The sequence below is a fragment of the Hemiscyllium ocellatum genome, chromosome 34, assembly GCF_020745735.1.
Source record: "Hemiscyllium ocellatum isolate sHemOce1 chromosome 34, sHemOce1.pat.X.cur, whole genome shotgun sequence".
Lineage (NCBI taxonomy): Eukaryota > Metazoa > Chordata > Chondrichthyes > Orectolobiformes > Hemiscylliidae > Hemiscyllium > Hemiscyllium ocellatum.
The window spans coordinates 29819116-29832287 of NC_083434.1; the positions used below are offsets into that span (position 1 = coordinate 29819116).

The window sequence follows — 13172 nt, forward strand, 5'->3', positions numbered from 1 at the left end:
TCTCTACCATCTGAAGTCCTCACTTTCTCCAAGAGAATAGGAACAGGCTGATTGGCCCATTTAAGCCTGCTTCACCATTCAAGATGTCACAGCTGATCTGTTTCATGTCCTTAACATGCTATTCTGCCTGTCTCCAATAATCTTTGTTTTTTTTTTCTCAATCAATATTCTATCAAACCGAGCCTTGAACCATCTAAAGATGAGGCGAAGTGGACTGGCCATATTAAATAGACTATAGTATCCAGGGGTGTGTAGTTTAGGTGAATTAACAATGGGAAATGCAGGGTTACAGGGATGGGTGGGGGGAAATGCTCATCGGAAAGTTAGTGTGGACTTGATGGGTTGAATGGCCTGCTTCCACACCATAAGGATTGTACAATTCTATGAAGAGATTCAATTTTTCAATAGCCTAGTTTCCACTGTTACCTCTGGAAGAGAATTCTCAAGAATTATGCCATTTGGACAGAGGAAATTCCACCCCCCCTCCCCCCCTTTTCTTCAATGGGAGACCCTTCATCTTTAACCTGTGCCCCGCGTTCTAGATTCTCCAGATGAGGAAGCATTTATTTGCAGCATCTTCCCCTTCAGAATGTGCTCTCCCCCTCTCCATCTTACATGTTTTAAAAAGATCATGTATCATTCTTCTTAACTCACATGAATACAGGCCCAGTTTGCTAAATGCTTTTGCAAAAACTTTTCACCCCAGGGATCAATCTTTTGAGCTTTCTCTGAACTGCTTCCAATATCAGTATAAGTACATAAGAAGACCCAGAACCGTGCACAGTACTCCAGGGAGGCTTCAATACAATAATATCAAAACTTCTATACTTCTCCTCCCTTGTCGTCAGGCCGGGGATTTGGGGTGGGGGTGGGGGTGGGGGGTGGGTTACGGAGTTGGTTTAAATAAAAAAGGCCAATATTTCATTTGGACAGTGTTGAGAAATGATCAGTCAGTGTTGCTGGGTACCTTCCATGAATTCAGACTGACGTCTGGAAGGTTGTTTGAGCAAAGTAAAATGCAGTCCTTTCACCCTTTGTGAAGTTGGAGCCAAATTTCTGCTCAACTCTCAGCCCATTTCCCTTTGCATCCTTCCCACAGCTTACTTACCTATGCACCTTTGTACTGTAGCCAAATCTGACCGCACAATCAGCCTTTTCATCTCGATCATTAATATGGATTGTAAATAATTGAGACTCGAATGCTGAACCATGTGGCACTCCACTAGTATTCGTTTGCCCAACATAATTGGCCCATTTATTCAGACAACTTCCTTTCATGAGCTAAGAAACCCCCACCACATAACACCATGAATTCTTAACTTGCGCAGTAACCTTTTTTTATGTCGTCTTATCAGATGCTTTGCTTTTGGGGTTCTATAAGGTAGTGCTGATGACTGTGATGGCACTTTGTGTAAATGCAGACTGATCTCTATTGACGTTATTTGTGCATGGAAGGATGTTGAAATTCTTTCACCCGATTTGAAGCTGGAGCAACATTTCTCTTGGTCTCTATTTGTTATGTAGTTCCGCCTGGTGGTGAAGACAGCCCTGAAGCTGCTGCTCGTGTTTGTGGAGTACACTGAATCAAATGCACCGCTTCTTATCCAGGCTGTCACTAAAGTGGACCACAAGAGGGGTGAGTGCCATTGTTTTATTTTATTTGCTCAGTCATTTGACGACATAACTGTCCTAATTATTTGCAACCATGTTCTGTTCTTTGTCAAATCCCTTTCAAAGACAGTCCACTGACAAAATCATGTTAGCTAATGAATCAAACAACTTGCGTTTATTTAGCACATTAGTCTGTTTAAACACCGTATTGCAGAAGTCTGTGGTATCTATTTAAATGGAATAAATTGCCCATTCCTAAAATTGTAGGTCCTTACAGCATTGTCTCCACACCTCATTGACAGGGAAGTTACCCAATCGTCTCCATTCTGTTCAGAAATAGTGTTATTGCTGCTGAGGCTTTCTTTGTCAAATACAATGAGGTTCTTATTTAAAACATTGTCACTAGTGTACAGGATTGTAACATGATGTGAACAAAGAACCACGCAGGGGACAAATGTATCCACTGACCTGTGGAAATTTGTCTCTATTATCTTTTAAGCTAGTTATAAATTCCCTGTGTTTAGATAGGCTGAGGGCACTGTTTGCTTATCCTATTGATCTGATTCTCATTCTCATTCTTACAAAATTAAGAGGCGGATTAAATTTAAGAGACTGGATTCAAGCAGCATTGCCTGTGTATTGGAGCCACTATTACTCCAGATGCTGACATCAGCACCTTGTAGATGTTATTGAGCCCAGACCTTTTTATTCCCCTTACGAGAGAATCCATGAAGAATCAGCTCTAGCAACTCTCTTCCCCCATGCGTGCCTGCATTGCCATTCTTTAGGTTCTATCCTGTTAGCAGTATGATATTTTTGCTCTACATCACTGTATTTAAAATGCTGAATAAATAATCTGAACAGTTCCCCTTTTACTAGGTACAGCAATTGCAGAATTGATTTAATCAGTATTAAATTTGCTTTAAGACTTTTTCATGTTTATCTTTAGTGGTTGTGTCATTCTGGGTGCAGAACATGCATGTTACACAATGCTTATGTTGGATTAAAGATGATGTATTACAAGTTATAGCTGTGATTTTGGCTGTACATTATCCTGCAGTGGGACACATCGCTTGTCGGTCTCTTCAATTAAGTACTTTTTTTTCCAGAATTTCTCACAAAGATCCAGTTGGAATGCTCGATGATGTGTAATACTGTGGTTGTATATTTCTGAAATAACCATTTCACTCTCCCCTCCATTGTCATTTGCTGTTCCAGTTCCTCCCCACAAATATTGTCAATGGGAGAGATGGCCTTTTGATATAGCCATGCAACTATATCCCTGCCTGGTCCAAGTTTGTTGCCAACCTGCCATTTGGAGAAAGTGTGACCTGTGCACAGCTTTTGTCGTTCAGCTGGAAGATGCTTCTTCCAGTAGCAATGCTGCAGGCACTGAGTGTGCTTTTGTGTAGAGAGAGACCAGGGCAAAGAAAAACTCCAGTAATACGAGCAGGAGTAGGTCATTCAGCCCTCCAACGAGCTCTGCTGATTACTGTTACTTCCACTGGGGGAGGCTATGGCCTAGTGTTGTTATTGCTGGATTGTTATCCTGCCATGGCAGGTGATGGAATTTAAAATTAATTGGGGGGGAGAAAGTCAGGAATTGAGAGACGAATGATGATCATAATTGTCAGGAAAAGCCCCATCTGGTTCATAAATGCCCTTTAGAGAAGGGAATTGCCATCCTTACCTGGTCTGGCCCACATGTGACTCCAGACCCACAGCAATATGGTTGACTCTTAACTGCCCTCTGGGCAACTGGAGATGGGCAATAAATGCTGGCCTAGCTAATGATGCCCTCAGTCTGTGAATGAATAATTTAAAAAAACTAGATTGTAACCGATATTCTACTTAATGCCATTTTCCTCCACTCTCCCATGATGCAAAAGGGTGGAGTGAAAGGCTTATTCAAAGAGCGTGCATGATGGACTGTATGGCTTCCTGCTGGACTATAAGATTGCTGGGGATTCTTGATTGATTGATTCCACATGTTGCTCGGGCATCAGTGCAAAAAGAATCATTACTCCATGATTGCACAGGATCAGTTGTCGGGTGAACCCCAGCTCTTGCCTGGATCCTCAGATGTGCTTAGTCCAAATCACATTTAAAAATGGGATGAGAAGCAGGCCATTCAGCTTGCTACGCTGTTCAATATCATTATGGCTAATTCTCCAAATCACTATGCGATATCCACTTTCTCCCCATAACCTTTGATCCCTTCAGCCGGAAGAATTCTGTCTAACTACTTCTTGAAAACATTCAATATTTTGATCTGAATTGCTTTACGTAGCAGAGAATTCCATAGATTCACCACACTCTGTTGGTGAAGGAATTTCTCTTCATTTGGTGGCCTACCCCATATCCTCAGACTGTAACCCCTGCTTTTGGATTCCCTACTAATCGGGAACATCCTTCCTGTCTCATCTTGTTGGGATTTTAAAGGCTTCTATGGCACCATCTCTTCACTCTTCTAAAAGAGTCCATGATTTCTATAGCTGATTTTCTCTTGTAGAAGATTGCAACTCACCTCTGGTGCATGAATTTCAGAAAGTTTCAGTGGAGGCCTGCAATTTGTTCTCTCATTCTAACTGAGGTTAAGGCAATCTAAGGTCTGTGTCTGATAACTGTTGCTTCCATTCGGGGAGGTAATAGCAAGTGGTACTGTTGCTGGACTGTTAATCCAGAGACCCAGATAATATTTTGGGGATCTGGGTTCGAATCTGCCACAGCAGATGGTGAAATTTGAATTCAAGAAGAGTCTGGAATTAAGCATCAAATGATGACCATAAATCCGTTGTTGTTTGTCAGAAAAACCTATCTTCTTCACTAATGTCATAGAGATGTACAGCACAGAAACAGACCCTTTGGTTCAACCCGTCCATTCCAACCAAATATGCCAAGCCAATGTAGTCCCACCTGCCAGCACCTGGCCCATATCCCTCCAAACCCTTCCTATTCATATACCCATCCAAATGCCTTTTAAATGTTGCAATTATTCTAGCCTTCACCACTTCCTCTGGCAGCTCGTTCCATATACATACCACCCTCTGTGTGAAAAAGTTGCCCCTTAGATCTCTTTTATGTCTTTCCCCTCTCACCCTAAACCTATACCCTCTAGTTCTGGAATCTTCTCTCTTTCTTCCCGCCCCCCCCAGGGAAAAGACTTTTGTCTATTTATCCTATCCATGCCCCTCATGATTTTATAAGCCTCTATAAGGTCATCCCTCCGCCTCCGATGCTCCAGGGAAAACAGCCCAGTCAATTCAGCCTCTCCCTATAGTTCAAATCCTCCAACTCTGGCAACATTCCTGAACCCTTTCTAGTTTCCCAACATCTTTCTCATAAGATGGAGACTAGAATTGCACGCAATATTCCAACAGTGGCCTAACCAACATCCTGTACAGCCGCAGCATGACCTTCCAACTCCTGTACTCAATACTCTGACTGATAAAGGAAAGCGCATCAAACGCCGCCTTCACTATCCTATCTATCTTTAGGGAAGGAAACTGCTATCCTTAACTGGTCTGACCCACATGTGGCTCCTTGCACACAGCAACATGGTTGACTCTTAACTGCACTCTGGGCAATAAATGCTGGCCCAACCAGCGATGCCCTCATCCTATGAATTAATATAAGGAATATGGCTGCTCTGTGAAATGCTACTTCAGGTCAGTGAGCATTTGTAGAGTGATGTTAACAATTTGATAAGCGCCCTTGGCTCTGTGGAAGCCTTTTACTTTACTACCCCACTCCCTTATTGCTTTAACACCAGATACTTTCATGGGTGTCATTGACTTAATTTGTCTCAGACTGTCTACCTTTATAATATTTGTCTGCGTTGACGCCAATGCACCATTCTGTCACATGTAACCATATTGTACAGGTGAGCAGTACAGCAAGAACCTGCTGCAGCCTCTACATCGATGATGCACAAGTTCCTTTAGGATTCGTGTTGAGACCATAAATAGCCATCCACATTTCCTGATAATACAAAATACCATGTGGAACTAATAGCATTTGGATAGGTCCCATAAGAGGACACAATCACAGAATTGTTATCATAAAAAGAAGCCATTCAGCTCATCGTGCACAGCTTCTATTCTCTAGTGCCAATCTCCTCCCTTTTCCCCATCTGCCTGCACACCCTTTCTATCTAAGTAATCATTCAATGTCCTTTTAAATGCCTCCATAGAACCTTCCACCACCACATTCCCAGCAGTGCATTCCATATCCTAACTATTAGGCTCTGTGTAACATCACCCATGCCTCTTTTGCACATCATTTCAAATCTACGCCCTCCTGTGGTTTTTTTTAGCACAAGTGGGAACAGCTTTTCCTTATCTACACTATCCTGCCTGTTCATGGTATTGAAAGTCTCTATCAAATCTCGTCTCGGCCTTCTCCTCTCCAAGCACCACCATCCTCACCTCTTCAGTCTGACCTCACAACTGAAGTTTCTCATTCCTGGAACCATTCTTGTAAATCATTTCTCCACCCTCTCCAGTGCATTCACATCTTTCCTATAATGCAGTGCCCTGGGCTGGATACGATTCTTCAGCTGAGTATAAAGGAGTACCAGCTGGAAACCCCAGAACTGTAGAGAGACTACTGCAGTTTTAAATAGCCCATTTTAGGCCATTAAAACTTTTGAAGGTACATTGTACCTTCCAAGAAAAATGTTGCTCTATTTGAGTCAATAATGAATCAAAACTAACAATTCTAATAATGAGTCAAAAACTGGAGTGACTTAGCCCCCTTTCCACTTTAGAAAACTTAGAAACAATTTGATTGGAATTTAATTAATAAGGATGTTTTTGGGGGCGAATCAGGAAAAAAGATTGTTTCCACTGGCTGTGGAGACAGAGGTAGGGACTCATGGACTTAACATGCTCACAAAAATGTTGAGGAGAAAGGTTAGGATTAATTTTTTTCTGTTGTAATGAAATCCTCTGCCATCGGGATTGGTTAAGGCAAAGAACATTGCATTTCAAGGCAAAATTGGATGATTGTTGAAAACTGAGGAAGTTGTAGGACTATGGGAAGCATGTGGGGCATTAGGTCTACGTTTTGTACTGCTCGATGAAAGAAGCAAGGCAGTGGGGTTTAATGCTCTCTTGTACTTTCATTCTCTATTTGTTCTACTCATGAATGGCAACCATTCTGCAAATAGTCCCTTGTTCAACGTAAAGAGGGAGAGAGAAAATGGGTGGCCCAGAAACCAGCTCACAATTGTTCTCAGATCTGAGGAAAGGTGAGTCTCCGTGATGAAATTGGCCTGAAGAATCTGCATTTTTAATGGGATGTAATGACGCTGGCAAGGACATGCTGCTTGTCCTTGGGAGAAGGTGAATCAGATTTTTTTCTTGATGCGCTATGTTGTGATGACCATGTTCCCCTGATTATGTTAATTCCAAGATTTCAGCCAGAATGCTGGAGGAAGCATGAGGTTTTCAAGAATGATGTGTAACTTGGAAGGAAACCTAAAGGTGATGGCATTCCAATAAGTTTGTTGCTTAGTTTCGGAGGTCTTGGGGCTCAGAGAAGCCCATGAATTTGTTTATCATGCATACTTAAGAAATAGGAACTGAAGAAATCCATTTGGGCCTTCAAACCATCTCCACTGTTCAGCGAGATGGTTGCTGATGTTCTAACTTGAGTCAATCTGTCACTAGATGCCACGAGGATGGTGCATTTGCATCCCAAAGACGCAGTCCCATCATCTGAAGTGGTGACATGGGTCCTAGACAATTCTAACTGCAGGCACTCCATCACTAATACTATGGCCACCAGTGCTCAGTTTGGGTTCAGCAAAGATCCAAACCTTTGGGTTCTGCTGATGTCTCAGCTAAATATATGGGCACATGATTGAAAAATGTACAGACCTGTATAAAAATGATAAATTCTGATCTCTATGTAAATGTTTACATATGTATGTCATGACCAACTGTACAGACCATCAAATTATTTTATGAATAAAGTATATTTTTGAAATTTAAAAAACGATCCAAACCTTATAACGGCCTTAGTCCCACATGCTGTCAAAACAGCTGGATTCCAAAGGCAAGGCGTGCACGACTGCATTTGACCATCATTTGACAAAGTGCAGCATCAAGAAAACCATGTAAAATTAATTTGCTGATAACTGGAGAAATTTCTTCAGTTAATTGGAATACAACTAAGATCCATTTTGGAGGCTAATTACATCAGCCCAGGAGATCAGTGACAGATTTGCTCAGGACAGCATCCTCGGCCCACCCATCTTTACACACTGGTCAGTGGCCTTGTTCACTCATGGTTGTGCAGCATTCAGTTCCATTTCACAACTCATTGGATAATGAGACATTCCATGGCACCCCTGCAGTAAAATCTGGACAACATTTGGTCTTGGCCTGACAAGTGACAATTAGTATTCAAGCCTTCACAAGCACCACGCAATGTGTACCTTTGACAAGAATGAATTCAACTACCACTTGCAGTGGTTAATAAAGATTTTATACTAACTCATTTGTGAAGATAACTAGGGATGAACAATAAATGCTCTCCTTGAAAAGTGTCACATAAATGAATGGACAAGTTGTCCACAGACCCACTATCTTATACAAGAGGAATGGGAGGACAAATGTTGGCTGTAATGTGCATTGTTTGGGAAGATATAAAATAAAGGAGAAAGTGGGGACTGGAGATCAGAGTTGAAAGGTGTGGCTCTGGAAAAACACAGCAGGTCAGGCAGCATCCAAGGAGCAGGAGAATCGATGTTTCGGGTATAAGCCCTTCATCAGATATAAAATGAAGTATGTTAACAGCAAGAGACAATGTTAATTATGTTGCTGATCAGATAACTTCAGGGTTCTGTGATGATGAAGAAAGGATGTTTTACTGAGATGAGGCAGTGCTTCAAAAGGCTTGATAACATTAAATTCCCATCTGTTCACATGGCAAACAGCATATATCAGGAAGCCTTCTGCTCCCAACCTGATGTCCTTTGCTCTTACTCCTTCTCTCTCATATTCTCTCTCTCTCTCATATTCTCTCTCTCTCTCATATTCTCTCTCTCTCTCATCTTCTCCCTCTCTCCTCTCTTCTCCCTCTCTCCTCTCTTCTCCCTCTCTCCTCTCTCTCTCTCTCTCTCTCTCTCACCCACTCCCATCTCTCTCTCTCTCTCTCTCTCTCTCTCTCTCTCTCTCTCTCTCTCTCTCTCTCTCTCTCTCTCTCTCTCTCTCTCCCCTTCCCATCTCTCTCTCCTTCCTCTCTCTCTCTCCTTTCTCTCTCTCTCTCTCTTTCTCTCTCTCCTTTCTCTCTCTCTCTCTCTCTCCTTCCTTTCTCTCTCTCCTTCCTTTCTCTCTCTCTCTCTCTCTCTCTCTCTCTCTCTCTCTCGCCGTCCTCAACCCCATGTCTGACTTTGATTTCAAGAAAATAAATCTCTTGTGAGGCAGTATTTCCAACTGAGCATTTACCTCCACTTCTGGACTGGAAGAATCTGTTCCACATGTCTGTTTAATCCACCCAGCGATCTGTAATTGAATGTTTGAATATATTTTTAATGTAGAGACCCAAAAATTTTGGAATGTCTCCCAGCACCTTTGGTGATAGTCTTCGATGCAGACAGTCATCAAAAAAAAAGTTTGGGATGACAATCTCGGATTGTGAAAGCTTGAAGCCTTTGACACACAGCTGCAACGTGCTGTTTTTAAAACATCACTTGTCTGTTCACCTAGAACAGTCATGTGGATTTGAGGTTGCTACAAATTGACTCAAAGATTGCTGATGACCTAACTATACTCTTTCTGTGGGCCATTTAAATGAGCTGGCATTCTATTGATGTGGCTTTCAGCTCCAATCATTACCATTTGCTTTCTGGCCTTTCTACGTTTTTTTCCTTTTTCTCCTTTTCCCTCCCGCTCTTTCTCTCCCTTCCTCCCACACTCTCCCTCTCCTTCCTCCCCCTCTTGCTCCTGCCCCCTCTCCTTCTCGCTTTCCCTCCAAAAATGCACATCTTTGTGTGTAATGCCTGCCAAACCAAAGCTATTCTAAGATGATGAAATAGGTTTCAGTAAATGTGCGGAAACCAACAGAGCATTTCTACAATTGTGGCTATTGTTGGACTAAATTGGAGAAGATAATGACATTTCTGCAGAATTCTTGACTCTGGTGCAGCAATCCAACTGACCTCAAAGGCCCAGGAGAGTACATGTTTGTGGGTAGCAGGCCCTAGTTCTGCAGTACATCTGCTACCATTTGGTAATGACGTTGTCTTGTTCTACTCGGCTGGGTGTTCCATACCACTGCAGCATTATTCTTTAGCAGGGTGCTATCTCCTTGTGTGATGACCAAAAGGCTTTAGTGGTCACTCTAAGGGTTCATGCCACCCAGTGTCACATCCACTGACCACAGATGAATCTAGGAATGAGACTTGTTCTTCTCAGCAGTGTTACATACACATACAAAAATGTTTTTAAAAACCATTGGCTGTGAATTTTCTTAACTCTTTTTGGAAACCTGGACTAATGCAGATCAGAAGGAAGCCATTTGGCCCACTATTTGTAACAGATTGTAGAAAAAAGCTGCTCCCTACCCTTAGTTGACCTTAAATATTTATCCACCACCACCAGCAGCAGTGTATTCACAAATATTAAAACTCACTGCGCAAGAAGTGTTTTCCTCCCATCATTGACAAGAAGTTTGTGTCACATGATTACCAGCTCTCCTGCCCTGGAAACTGTGTACACAGGAGCCTCAATTATCCAAATGACACGGGTGGGGAGTATTTTGTTCGGTTAATTGAATGTCAGATAACGTAGTTTAGCCGAGCGTCGGGACCTTTCGATCTTGCTTGATAATCCGAAATTCGGATAATCGAGGTTCCTCTGCATTCCTATTCACTTTACCAAACCCCTCAATTCTAAATCTCTCCACCATAGCTCCCCTTAACTTTCTCTAATGTCTTTCCACTCCTTTTTTGACTTTTTTTAAATTTCAAAAATATACTTTATTCATAAAATAATTTGATGGTCTGTACAGTTGGTCATGCCATACATACGTAAACATTTACATGCAGAGATCAGAACTTATCATTTTTATATACAGGTCTGTACATTTTTCAATCATTGGGTGGCACGGTGGCACAGTGGCTAACACTGCTGCCTCACAGCGCCAGGGACCTGGGTTCAATTCCCGCCTCAGGCAACTGTGTGGAGTTTGCACGTTCTCCCCGTGTCTGCGTGGGTTTCCTCCGGGTGCTCCGGTTTCCTCCCACAGTCCAAAGATGTGCGGGTCAGGTGAATTGGCCATGCTAAATTGCCCGTAGTGTTAGGTAAGGGGTATATGTAGGGGTATGGGTGGGTTGCGCTTCGGCGGGTTGGTGTGGACTTGTTGGGCTGAAGGGCCTGTTTCCACACTGTAAGTCTAATCTAATCTAATAATTAGCTGAGACGTCAGCAGAGCCCAAATGATTGCGTGGGCCCCCTGTGCTTCTTAGGCAGGCAGATGTTACACGGTGGTCTTTCCCCACCGCGCCTTGGCGGCAGCTGCCCCAAGCTTCAGCACGTCCTTCGACACGTAGTCCTGGACCTTGGAATGTGCCAGTCTGCAACACTCAGTTGGGGTCAACTCCTTCAGCTGGAAGATCAACAGGTTTCGGACCGCCCAGAGAGCATCCTTCACCGAGTTGATGATCCTCCAGGCGCAGTTGATGTTCGTCTTGGTGTGCGTCCCAGGGAACAGGCCGTAGAGCACGGAGTCCCGTGTCACGGTGCTGCTTGGGACGAACCTCGACGAACACCACTGCATTCCTCTCCAGACTTCCTCTGCATAGGCGCATTCCAGAAGGAGGTGTGTGATTGTCTCGTTTCCCCCCCCGCAGCTGCTTCGAGGGCAGCGTGCGGTGCGGCTGAGAGTCCGGGCGTGCATAAAGGATCTCACAGGCAGAGCCCTTCTCACCACCAGCCAAGCCATGTCCACTCCTTTTTTGACAGCTCTGTCAGCTTGCATTGAGTGTTGCAGTATCAGAGGTGCCATCTTTCAGACATGATGTTAAACCATGGCCTGAACTCCCTTGTCAGGTGGACATGAGAGATCCTGTGGCACTGTATTTGTGAAGATCAGAGGTGTTATCCTTGGTGTCCTAACCAATATTCATTCCTTAGTCAACATAATGCAAGCCGGTTAACTGATCATTATCACTTTGTTTTTAGGAAGTTGTTGTATGCAAATTAGTTGCTACAATTCCTGAATTGCTACTGTCACATTAACAGTAAAAATTATCACATTGGCTGTGAAGCTCATATTGTGGTTCATGTCTGATGGTTCTTAATGATGGTACATAAATGCATGGCATTCTGCTTTCCTTTCTAAACTTCTCTCATTTTTTTCCCTTTAACCCTTTGCTTCCTTTCTGCGCTGGATGGTGTCAAGAGCAATCATTTTTATCAGTGAAAAAAAATTGAGTCTGCTGAGGCAAAAAAATGCATACTGTCAGAGCTCTTCATCGTGCACTCCTCAGGACAGAATCTCAAGAATACCAAGTTTAAGGGGAACAATAATCTTTAGCGAATGAGAAGACGATGCTGACTGTTTGTTTGAGAAATGGACACTGGTGGAGGTAGTGCTTGACTTCCTAGGCCGAAATCCCCAAAAGTAGTGGTGCTGTAGTGTGTCCATTCTGTAACATTTTGTGGTATTCTGTTAAAAAGTATCCCTTTTATATATTAATTACAGGGCAAGTTGGGACAGTGTTATACAACATGTGTTCCCAATGCAGTCTGTTCACTGATTGTGGTCAGTTTACCTTCTGTGTCGCACAGAAGATAAATGCTTCTGTTGTCAGGCAGGGGAAACTGAGAAACCCAGCAGCCTGATCCTGCCTTGTCCTCACTTCTGAACAGTTGATTCCAGAATGCCTTTGGAATGAGCTCCTCACTTGGTGTTGAAGTTAACGATGCACATGATCGGGAGAAAATGGGAAAGGAAGTGAGGTAATTGAATGTAAATGCGTGGCGAGCAACACCAGACTGACTGTGGCCTTGAATTAGAACATGAGGGCCTGTAGCTAACATGACACTGAAATGCAAACTGACTGGTGTCGGACTGTAAGGGAAACTTCAAGGCAATGAGAAACCCTTGATTCTTAAATAATTTCCAAGGCAGTTTCCGGTAGTAAAGATCTAGGAAAAAGAAGTTGAAATAAAAACAATGATTGATTATCGTTGTTCCAGTAAAGAGTATAGATAAATTCTACCCTTTTCAGGACAGTTTCTAATTATGAAGTGCACATATATATGACATCTTTTTATTATTGTACTTTTGATTGAACTGAAATTACTAAATGTATGGTTTAAAAACCAAGGCTTATAGAAAGAATACTGCCCTTCTTTAAGAGCAAGTTACCAACACTCATTGTAAGTGTCTGCCTGCGCAATTGCAACATAAACGATGAGAGATGTTTAGACGCAGACAAGATGGAGCGAGGGAGTCTGTATGAATGGAAATAGAGCCAGCACCAAGTAGCTGATTGTTCTGTGGAATGGTGACCAATTGTTCTACCCGCCAACAACCATGTTGTTAAC

At 42.8% G+C, this 13172-nt stretch overlaps 1 protein-coding gene across 3 annotated transcripts in view; it reads left to right on the forward strand.

The window, feature by feature from the left end:
• The window catches only part of fhod3b (formin homology 2 domain containing 3b), a 609516-nt gene that overhangs the window by 422132 nt on the left and 174212 nt on the right, over positions 1–13172 (forward strand). For all 3 annotated transcript variants that reach the window (XM_060850278.1, XM_060850279.1, XM_060850280.1), the window contains exon 7: positions 1525–1636. In XM_060850278.1, coding sequence (XP_060706261.1) covers positions 1525–1636 — 112 coding nt within the window. The remainder of the gene's footprint in view (positions 1–1524; positions 1637–13172) is intronic.